This window comes from Musca autumnalis, unplaced genomic scaffold (genome assembly GCF_047663935.1).
Source record: "Musca autumnalis isolate F117 unplaced genomic scaffold, ASM4766393v1 scaffold_4, whole genome shotgun sequence".
Classification (NCBI taxonomy): Eukaryota; Metazoa; Arthropoda; class Insecta; order Diptera; family Muscidae; genus Musca; species Musca autumnalis.
Genome location: NW_027411977.1, coordinates 76,909,787 through 76,921,770, shown reverse-complemented (window position 1 = coordinate 76,921,770; position 11,984 = coordinate 76,909,787). Strand labels below are relative to the sequence as shown.

General features: G+C 35.6%; 1 protein-coding gene across 1 annotated transcript; it reads left to right on the top strand.

Moving 5' to 3' along the window:
- Positions 1-325: 325 nt before the first annotated feature.
- On the top strand, positions 326-11,616 carry LOC141402142 (uncharacterized). Its single transcript, XM_073982864.1, has 2 exons — positions 326-1,407; positions 11,106-11,616. The coding sequence occupies exons 1-2, from the start codon at positions 411-413 to the stop codon at positions 11,513-11,515; spliced, it is 1,407 nt and encodes a 468-aa protein (XP_073838965.1). The 5' UTR covers positions 326-410; the 3' UTR covers positions 11,516-11,616.
- Positions 11,617-11,984: the final 368 nt, after the last annotated feature.

The following is an 11,984-nucleotide window of genomic DNA, read 5'->3' as shown; positions in this document are numbered from 1 at the left end:
TTTTCTTACTTGTTCTTGTTATTTTTGCAAATTGTCTGTCGTTTGTAAATGCCAAATTAGGTCGTGATACATGGTAGTGATAGCTCAATTACAGTAGAATCTTGATAATTCGTAATCCAAGGGTAATTTTATACGTGTTATCGGGGTTTTCGATTTAGCGGGGTTAAATTGCGAAGGAAATGGCTTCAAGGGACCGACAGCTTATACGAATTATCGAGAATTTCGATTTATCGATTCTACTGTAATTATAACTTATAAGACATATTCCGTTTTTATTGGGACACTCTAATACTTGACAAATGTCTTCAAAATTTCATTGTTTGATATTTTTTGTTTTTTATTTACATTTTTGATTTCTATTTTATTTTTCATATTTTTCGAAGTATTTGCATAATTTATTTGTGATTCGAATGGAACATCGTTTTACCCTCAGTGAATTAGCCAATGCCGCATTGGGAGGTCCTGCAATAACCATCGACCATTTAAGCGTATTGCAAACACTATTTTCGATTTTGTTAAAGAAACTAAATTGCGAAAATGAAACAATTCAAATAACTGGATTTGAAGGTCCGCTGTGTAGGGAGATCTTCAATAACTCAAATCTAATATCACTAAAATTTAAAACCAAAAATAATGAAAATTATCAGAAATATTATGATTTATTGGACAAATTAGAAACACAAACAAAATGTATGCAGGATACCTTGGAGAAGCATTTCGCGGAAATACGAAAACGTTGTGCAACAAATGAGTTCAGTGCAAAATTTTGGGATTTTTATGCTTCACCTACTGAGGATCTGTGTACCTTGTATAGTGACTATAACAAAGAATTCTGTATCATGGCACAGCATCCCACATTTAATGTGGAAATTCGTCGTCGTATGACACTGCCAGTAGTGAGACGTATTTCAGAGTTTGATGCCAAAGTGGAAGCAATGCAAGATACCTTAAGAAAAACTAATCAAATTGCAGATGAGGTAATGGCAAAATTAAATCTCGTCGAATCATTAATAGGTGACGTTGAATCAAAACGCCAAGAAATCCAAAAACAATGGCAAACTACTCGCGAAGCCTTGCAAGAAACACAAGAAATGTTGAATTGTAAATTGGAAAGAATAGCTTTGCCAACAATGAAAAAGGATTTGGAAAAACGTTTTTCGACTGTGGATAAACACATTGCTTTGCTGAGGCGTTTGCCATATAATTGCACACCAAATACTGTGCTCGATGTTAAGAAAGAGGGTACATGCATCTCGTGTAGTCCTTGCAAAAGTGGTAAACCGAAACCGAAATTGAATATAAAATTTTATCACGAGAAGGAGTGTCGATGTAGAACGACTCTCCACAAAGAACCTACACTTTTGGATAAAATGGATAGAATCAAAGTTAAAACTTATAAATTAATTGGTATGTATGACATGAAGGTTATGACTACTAATGGGTTAACATTAGATTAGATTAGTTTGAGAAGAAAATCAGTGGAAAAATCTCATGTCCTTGTAAATGCACACCTATGCCTCTTGGGTGCTCTAGTCTGCATTATTGGAGGAGGTTAGTTCTAAATGTATAAGTCAAGTAAATATTTATGTTTATAAACTCGATTTCTCTGATTTGGTTTAGTTCCTGAATTGTGCTGTTTCAAGCAGGACAGACAAAGAAATCGAGCTTTTCGTCGTCATCTGCGCATGTTCTGCATTCGCTGTTATCTGCACAATAAAGTATATATATGTATTTATATTTTTATCAGCATGAAACTCTAACTCGAAATAATCATGTTCCGTCCGTCCGTTTGTCTGTTGCCATCAAGATATAGCTCGCAATATTTAAGATATAGCATTATAAATTGGCATATATGTTTCTATTACTCCCAAGATGTTTGGTATTGAATGTGGGATATATAGATCCACATTTTGATATAGCCCCCCATTGAATGGTACCTCTGAATATCGTAGGAGGTATACAACTTTTCACCTGAATTTAGTCGGTATAGGTCCTCGTTTTCATATAGCCCCCATATAACGGTACCTCCCTATTTTCGTTATTTTGAAGGTTTATGGCCTTAACGTATCCATCGAAATGACTGAAATTTATTAGTTATTCTTCATTGGGGGTACACAACTTTCCAAGAGAAATTTGTTGGTATTGGTCGACATCTTCCTATAGCCTCCATAGAAGGGAACCTCCCGAATTTCGGTATTTTGAAGGTTGTGGTCTCAATATCAAACTGAAGTGGTTGACATTTATCATTTAGTGTTCGTGTGGGTCTGTCTGGCTGGCTGGTGCGCACGATAACTCTCGAACGGATGGGCCGATGTTGTCCAAAATTTGGCTATCGTAATATTCTGTCCAAACTTAGTTTAAGTTCGAAGATGGGCCATATCGGTCCACTCCTTCAGGTACCTCCCCCACAAAAGTTCAAAAATGTTCGGAAAATTTGTGCGCACGATAACTCTTGAAGGGAGTTACCGATTTGGTCCATACATTGCACATCGTGAAATGTGTACCATACTTAGATAAGGTTTCAATATGGACCCAATCAGTCCACGCCTTCGGGTACCTCTCACACAAAATTTCAGAAAAGTTCAGTTTAGGACCTGCTCTCGAATCGCTTTGATTTTTGTTGCAACAACTTGTATTCACTGCCCCCCATACGAAGGTACCAGTTTCATCAGGGGCAAGTCAATACTTCCTGAGAAAATAGCCTAAAAGTTGCAAAAAAACCCTATGACACAGTGTGTAGTGGTTGGAGCGTAAGATAACTCACGAAATGATCTGCCGTTTCGTTCCAAAATGTGGCATTCGTAATATTTTGTGCAAACTTAGTTTAAGTTCGAAGATAAGCCATATCGATCCACTCCTTCAGGTACCTCCCCCACAAAAGATAAAAAATGTTCAAAAAATTGTGCGTACGATAACTCTTGATGGGAGTGACAGATTTGGTCCATACTTTACACATTCTAATATATCTACCAGGTATAGATCAGGTTCAAATATGGACTATATTTGTCCACTCCGTCGGGTACCTCCCACACATTTTTGGATAAATTCAATTTAAGATCTGATATCAAAACACTTTGATTTTTGTTGAAGCAACTTGCATACGCTGCCCCAATTACGACAGTAAAAGTTTTTTCAAGGGCAAGTCCATACTTCTTGAGAAAAAAGCCCGAAAGGTATAAAAACCTCCTATGGCACCATATGCAGTGACTGGAGAGCTCGAACTGAATACTGCGTTCGTCCACAGTTTGGATATCGTAATATTTTCTCAAATATTAGATGAAATTTGAATGTGGAAGGAGTGGACCTTCCGATACCTCCCCCACAAAAGTTCGAAAATATTCGCTAAAATGGTACTGTAAATATTGTCGAAACTTAGTTTAAAAAAGCCTAAATACGTAAGTTTTTTTGGAAATAAAAAGTATTTCAAACCACATAGGCTGAGGGTATATCTCTGTCAGCAATGTCGACTGATACTTGTTTTCATTGTATTGTCATAATTTAAGATAAGTTGAGACTTTCACTTGTACAAAATCATCTCAATGGTAAGCAGCTCTTTGAATAAAACGGACATTGCAGAAATCTACGCAAATCACCTTTTTTTGTTTCTTTTATTTTCATATATTGACGCTGGGGAGTTTTCCACAATTCCAATGGAAGCTAATACAAACCGCTAACTACACTCTACTTTTTCATCCACATGCGCATTAGCTCAATTGTATAGGGGGTTTAAAACTTTCCACCTGAAAATGTTCGGTATAGACTCACGTCTTCATATAGCCCCCATCGAAGAGTACCTGGGGATTTTCAGTATTTTGAAGGTTGTGGCCTCAATATCCAACCAAAATGGCTAAAATATGGTATTTAGCCTTCGTTGGAGTTACATCAGAAATGTCTCGGTACAGGTCGATGTTTTGATACAGAATTTTTTCCACCAGCAAACATTCTATATTGCATGAACACTAGCCGTAAAAAAGGTTAGTTCTCGTTGGATCCCGTGTCTATTGGAGCAAGAAATTTCGATAAAAAGATCGTGGTGCTTCAAAAGACGTGTGTATAAGCCCGAATCAAAACAAGTCTGATCCAACGAAAGTTATTAGTGTAAAAATCAATTTGAAGCAACGTGGCAACGCTTGAACAACGTAGGATGGTCAATTGTGAATGGTACATCACAATTTGTTTCCTGAAGTCTTCGATGTAATTCGAAAAACGAACAGCAGAAGGTGAATTATTAACACCATGACGATGCGAGATCCCACACATCGATTATACCAACGCATTTTGACCGCATTTTCGATTTATACGGAGGCCATACATTCGGTGCATTGTCCCAATTTGAACTTCTATATCTCAAAAATGGTAAAACCTACGAAAATATAATAAAGAGTAATCTTGTAGAGCATTTTCACTGCTACAACATTTTCTTACGTTACATGTTGATAGGGTTTGTGGTTTCTAAGCAAAATCGTAAAAACCTAAACAAACCCTAAACATGTGAACTTTGATCGCGATTTATTGAAAAAGATCTCCGCCGATTTTTTGCTTTTAGATTTTTCTCATCTATGTACATTGTAGTTTCAAAATCCTCAAAATATTCCCAAATGTAAGCTCCTTTCATTTAAAGTTGGTTCAAGAGCACCATGAGGTGTCTCATTCGGAGTTGAAAAAGTACTTCGACAAATGGTTTGAGCGCAGATCCTGCTGGAACTCGTTTAAGGATTGGATAAGCATTTCAGTACTTACGTTATTGGATGGGTTATCTTGTAGAGAATTTTCACTGCTACAACATTTTCTTAAATAACATTTTGATAGGGCTTGCGGTTTCTAAGCAAAATCGTAAAAACCTAAACAAACCCAAAACATGTGAACTTTGACCGCGATTTATTTAAAAAGACCTCCGGCGATTTTTTTACTTTTAGATTTTTCTCATCTATATACATTGTAGTTTCAAAATCCGCAAAATCTTCACAGGTGTAAGCTCTTTTCATTTAAAGTTGGTTCAAGAGCACCGTGAGGTGTCTCATTCGGAGTTGAAAAAGTAATTCGACAAATAGTTTGAGCGCGATCCTGTTGCCACTCGTTTAAGGATTGGATAAGCGTTTCTGTACTTAGGTTATTGGATGCGCCTTCTTTGTCTTCTGAAAGGTCCGGAATTTCTTTTCAGAATCGCCAGTCTTTCCAGAAGACTCAGTGGTCTTCATGTCCGAGTTCACTAAAATAATTCTCTATAATCTTTACTTGAATGCGCTAAACTCTTTTTTCCCGATGATTTCTTAACCTTCTACTTCCGACGCATCAAAGACACTCCGATTTCTTTGGGAACATCCTGGTGGTTTTTGTTCCGCCGCGACTGTTACTTAAACTTTCGACGATGGATCACAGGCGGTGGTTTTCTTTCGGCTGTGAGCGATGGTCTCGCTCACTTTATCCATAACGATTGTGTTTGTTTTGCTATTGCTGTCGGAGCGAAGTCATCAATAGTGTCTGGTGGTTGGAACAAATTTAGGTGTAATTAGCAAGCATAACTAGTTCCCTCCAGTACTTTATTTATTTCTTTTTTAAGTTACATTATAAGGGAACATCTCCATAAACAGTTTTTTGTCCGCGGGAACCTAGAGCCTTTTCAGAGCCAGGTGCTCATTATATTATACTCCATGAAGGACGTATCAAAAGTTGTTTCCCTAGTTTGGAGCCGAATGGTGTGATCATGTAACTCCCTCCTTTTTGCCTAAGGGGACGGGTTCGGTAGGTGAACTGGCAAAAAGGGGAACTCCAAAAAAACAAGTTAAACCTCCACCCTGAAAGATTTCAAACTAAAATTTAATGGCCTGCTTCTCTAAGACGATTCGAATTCAAATACGTTCGGATTACACTGTGCAACATTTTTAAGGTGATCTTGTGCAAACAATTCGAACTGAGGATTTTTGAAAGTACAGACCCAAACGACAAGAAACCCTAGTTGGGTTTTGTTGTGTCAGATCCAGCTCGGATTTTATGGCCCAATCTAAACATGGTTAAATATTGAGTTTTTAAAGAAATTCTGGGCTATATCTTCTTCTGACCTCTGAAGGAAATTTGTAGATAAGGACAAGAATAAAATATTTGAAGAAATAATGGACTCGAAAAACTACTTTAATTGCATCAAATTTCAAAATATATGCAAAAATTCCACAATTTTTATACATTTCGCACCGTATCTCCAAAACCGTTAATTTTTTCTGAATATTTTCTTTTAGAAAAATATTCCCCGGAATGTAATACACAACTCTTCAGAACATGTCATTGTTGCAAAATGCCTCTATGCCGTTGTTTTCAGTACATTTATCAACGACGATTTAATAAAAATGCCAATAATGTAGTGAAATCCGAAATGCGACAATAAACTCTTGGTGTGAACTGTGTTTGAAATACGTGTTGTAATAGATATGATGCAAAATACCGCTGAAACAACATGAAGTAAGCATTTTAGAGTTTTAGAGTGTTCTAAAGAATTGTTGAGAACTTTATTTTGAAGATTTTTGCAAAAGGTACTTGGTTCAACTCCCAATAGTTTAGCCAATACTGACCAGAATTTCTATATTTTATAGATTTTGATGCCCTAGATGGAGTTTTTCTTATGTGGTTCTTTCGAAAGATAAGTTCTACTAGTTTAGGGCTACAATATTGCTAGAGACATCAAGTCCAAATTCCTAATCGTTTCTGAGATAAAGGTCTGATAAATGCAAAAAAGTGTAGATTTAGCCCGGTTTAGATGAGGCCATAAAATCTGAACTGGATCTGACAGGACAAAACCCTACTAGGGTTTATGTAGTCTAAATATGTACTTTCAAAAAATTCATACTAGAAGTTGTTTGCATTTTCAGTGTTGCATAGTGTTACTAACAAACTCCTAATTTTGTAGAAAATGCTCCAGCTGCTACATGTGGTGCCATAGGCGTATTTTAAACCTCTAAGACTATTTTCTCAGAAAGTATGTACTTTCCCCTGAAAAAAACGTGTACTGTCGTAGTGGATGCAGCGAATACAAGTTGTTACAAAAAGAAGTAACTTTGGTCCATTTCGGTGCAGATTTGGATAAAACCCCCATATATATCTTTCCCCGATATTGCTATTACTCGGTCAATTTTAAAAGAATAGCCTTCAAATTAAATATCTTATATTTTCTTAGGTCCCTAATCAGTTTTACCGATTTTAATAAAAATCGGTTCAGATTTGCATATAGCCCCTATATATATCTTTCCCCGATTTTGCAATAAATTGGTCAATTTTATTTGCGTATCGTTTAAATTTAATATGCGATGTTTTTTTAGGTCATTGATCAGTTTAATCGACTTTAACAAAAATCGGTTCAGATTTTGATATAGTCCTTATACATACATCATTTTCCGATTTTGCTATAACTCAGTAAATTTTAATTTAATAACCTTCAAATTTAATATGCGATATTTTCTAAGGTCCCTGTTCAATTTTACAGATTTAAACAAAAATTTGTTCAGATTTGGATGTAGTCCCTATATATAACGGTACTTTTGTTTACAATATTCCTTCTTAAATTAACTGCCTCGAGTTGCCACATAGTTCCTTTGAATTTGAAATAAATTTAATGAAACTGTAGTCATGTTTATACTAACGGTTTTCTATTTCGATTTATTTGACGTGAAATATCCGAAAACATATCAAAATAGTGGTAATTACAATCGGCAAAATTATTTCAGATTCGAGCCTCTTTAAGTTTTTTCGTCAACATATTAATAAAATAACAGGAGGGAGTCAAATAAAGTGAATTGGTAAACTGAGGCAAGTAAGGGAACTTGTATTTTTCGTACACACTGTTTATGAAAATGTGGTTGCGTCCCAAAGAATCGGATTTTGTCGGATGTAATTTTTGCATAATTTTATTCGAAAGGGAGGTCTGTTTCATGTACCAAATGGACGAAGCTGCAATTTGCTGCAATTTTTAGATACACTCCACGAAAGAACCGAAATTCGTGAGTAATGTATAACATGATATTGCTTCAATCAACATAATGGTATTTTATATATAAACATTTTATGTAAACTTTTTTGTTGACAAAACGGAAGTCTACTGGCCACTTTTTAATTCCCAATTCAAAAGTTTTAATATTTCTAATAACTTGTTTAAATACAGTTCATTGAAAATATGGTCCTTTCTTTATAAATTGCAATGTCAGCTACCTATGAATAATTGTCTATGTTTGAGGAGCTATAACTTTATGGTAACACCATACATCGAAAAAATTCTTTCACGATTGTCCTATTTGAAGTGTTATCAATAAAATAAAACCATAAAATTATAAAAAAAACGAAACCACATTTTTCGATTTTTGTCCACTGGGGCACCATTGTGCGCCGTTCGGACTAGGCAATAAACAGTAGGTCTCATATCATTGAGCTAAATATGAATCGGGGTGCACTCATTGATATGAGAGAAGTCTCCCATCTGGGATGTTTGTGGAACAATTGTTATTATTATTAAAGTATGGACCAAATCGATTACGATTACCCTTCAAGAATTATCGTGGGCACAATTTTTCCGAACATTTTCAAACTTTTGTGGGGGATGTACCTGAAGAAGAAGACCGATAGGGTCTATATTTGAACTTAAACTATGTTTGGACAAAATAATATGAACGAAAAATTTTAGACTGAATCGGCTGATCCGTTCGGGAGTTATCGTGCGCCCCAACCACTACATACGGTGTCATAGGGTTTTTTTTGCAACTTTCAAGATATTTTCTCAGGAAGTATCGGCTTGCCCCTGATGAAACTTGCACCTTCGTATGGTTATATACAAGTATAATACAAGTTGTTGTAACAAAAATCAAAGCGGTCCTATACTGAACTTTTCCGAAATTTTGTATGGGAGGTACCCGAAGGAGTGACCCATATTGGAATCTTATTTAAGTCTGATAGAAATTTCACGATGTGCACAATATGGACCAAATATGTTACTCCTTTCATGAGTTATCGTGCTCACAAATTTTCCGAACATTTTTGAACTTTTGTGGGGGAGGTATCTGAAGGAGTGGACCGATATGGCTTATCTTCGAACTAAAATAAGTTTGGACAACATTTTAAGAAGGCAAAATTTTGGACCGAATCGGCAGATCCGTTCGAGAGTTATCTTGCGCTCCAACCACTGCACACGGTGCCATAGGAGTTTTTGTTGCAACCTTCAGACTATTTTCTCAGGAAGTATGGACTTGCCCCTGATGAAACTTGTGCCGTCGTATGGGGGCTGCGAATACAAGTTGCTACAACAAAATCAAAGCGATTCGAGAGCAGGTCCTTAACTGAAATTTTGAGTGGTAGGTACCCCAATGAGTGGACCGATTGAGTCCATATTGAAACCTCACCTAAAAGTAAATTTTCCGAACATTTTTAAACTTTTGTGGGGTAGGCACCGGAAGGAGTGGACCGATATGGCCCATCTTCGAACTTAAACTAAGTTTGGACACAATATTACAAAAAGACAAATTTTGGACCGAATCGGTTGATGCGTTCGAGAGTTCTCGTGCGCTCCGGCCAGCCAGACAGATAGACGGACGGACATGGCTAAATCAAATCCAAATTGTCTGAAACGTTACATTTTTTAACTGAACTACCCGTATTTTGACATTTGAGGTTCCATGCAGTTAGGAAATTTCTCCACCAAAACTTGTCGACATATGTAGGTCAATGCTACGGAATAGCCCCCATATAAATTTTCCTTCTGATTTTTGGTAATTTGAGTATTTTTTACTAAATTTTTTTCACTGAAATACCTGTAATTTGCCAATTGGTGTTTCCTGTAGCCACAAAACTTTTCCACTGAAAATCGGTTACTCTTTAGATATAGCACTCATATGAGGTATTTTGAGGATTTTATATACATTTTTTGACCGAACTACCAGTAATTTGACATTTGAGGTTCCAAGTGATCAAAAACTTCTTCACTAAAAATTGGTCTTGTTTTGGTATAGCCCCCATATAACGGTACCTCCTGATTATGGTATTTTGAGGGGTTTATCTATATGTTTTCACCGAACCATCTGTTATTTGATATTTCAGTTCCCTAGTCCATCAAAAAATTTCAACATAAGTCCATGTTTTGGTATAGCCCCCACATAACGGCAACTCTCCATTTTTGATGTTTTCAGAGTTTTAGCTAAACTTTGTACTGAACTGCCCGTAATATGACAATTGAGGTTTCCTGTAGTTACGAAATTTCTCCATGTTTCGGTATTGGCCACATATAATATTACATCACGATTTTTTCGGCATTTTAAGAATTTTAGCTACATTTTTACCCAAAGAGGAAATATGACATTTGTATTTTCCAGTGGTGACAAAACGTCTCCACCAAAAATTGTACCTCCCGATTTTTTCGGTATTTTAAGAATTTTAGTTCGATTTTTTACTGAAATATCGGTAATATGACATTCGTGGTGGTCAAAAAACGTCTCCACCAAAAACTGTGAACATATAACCATGTTTTGGTATAGCCCCCATATAATTGTACCTCCGAGTTTCTGTATTGTAAGAATTTTAATTACAATTTTTACAGAATTACGTTAATTTGACATTTGAGTTTCTCGGTGGTCACAAAACTTCTCCACCAACGATTGTAAGCATAGGTCCACGGTTTGGTATAGTCACCATATAACGGCACATCCGGATTTTACGTATTTTGACGACTTTTGATAAATTTTTACTGAACTACCTGTCATAGGTCAACGTTTTGTAATGGCCTCATACAACCGTAGCATCAGGTTTTTCAGGTTTTTATTTTTTATCTACATTTTCGAGCCAGATTGGAAGTGCTTTAGCATTTATGGTTTTCAGTGGTTAAAAAACTTCTCTATCAAAATTTGTGGACAACGTTGTAATATAACCACATATAAAGCTGACCGTATTAGCTAAATTTAGGTATTTGAGATTCCCAATGCTTAAAAAATATACACATAAAATTGTGAGAATTAATTATTCCATATAAGATCAGAATATTTCGTGGTGGGGGCTATAACAATTTCTGCCCGGCCGAACTTTACACTTTTTTTACTGAAGTTAATAATTCTACTTTTTCATTTCCGTGATAACCATTTCAGCTGTTCCATTGACGTCGCCTGATAAAGCTACATCCACTACAATAGCCCAACAATTTCTTGATGCAGGACATTTTGTGCATAGCTATGCATCTTACAACAAGCATAGGTTGCATGATTCTATGGATCTGGATCCATTGATAACTGTTGTGGAAAATATTAGTCTTAAATCAAAGAGGCGACTGAAATCATTTGATCCTGTTAAATCTTTAATTGCTATTTCAAGCCATAGAAGGACATCAACAACTTCAACTGATCTTCCAATTGGCAGGGCGAAATCAAGATTGACAACAAACAAACATCCAACTAGTGGTGATGGAGTACGAAAGTCGTTGAGACAATTTCATAAAACGGCAAATGACAGGGGAAAATCTATAGCTCTAAGCTCTGTGAATTTTTCTTCCGTGGAATAATACACATATTTGCATTGCATTCCTACATGTGAACGTATGAGAATATTATTTTCAATAAATGATAAACATTCCATAAATATTCTAAAATTATATTAATATAATGCAATTTCTATTTTTGTATAAATGCAAATGTGAATCCGAAGAGGAACAGCAGGAAGATTTAGATTAAACTGGAAAATGTAAATCATTTCTTTTAGAGCATAAATATTTAAATGAATTTTCCATCTAGTGCATGCATGCTAGTAGAAATATACTAAACTCCATACATATTGAGCAGTAATTAATTTATTTACGATTGACTTATTTTATATGTACATATGTATGTATTTATACAGCGTAACTCATGAATATAAATTAATATTCATTTACACCAACACATTCACATTAATCAACATTCAATAAGCTTTGCTGCAACTTAACGCTTACATATGTGCATAATAAATATTTAATTAAAAATGTTCAACTGTTG

Coding starts and splice junctions, on each gene's coding strand:
- LOC141402142 (XM_073982864.1), top strand. CDS start 411: ATGGAACATCGTTTTACCCTCAGTGAATTAGCCAATGCCGCATTGGGA. Junction 1,408..11,105: donor TAAAACTTATAAATTAATTG/GTATGTATGACA, acceptor TAACCATTTCAG/CTGTTCCATTGACGTCGCCT.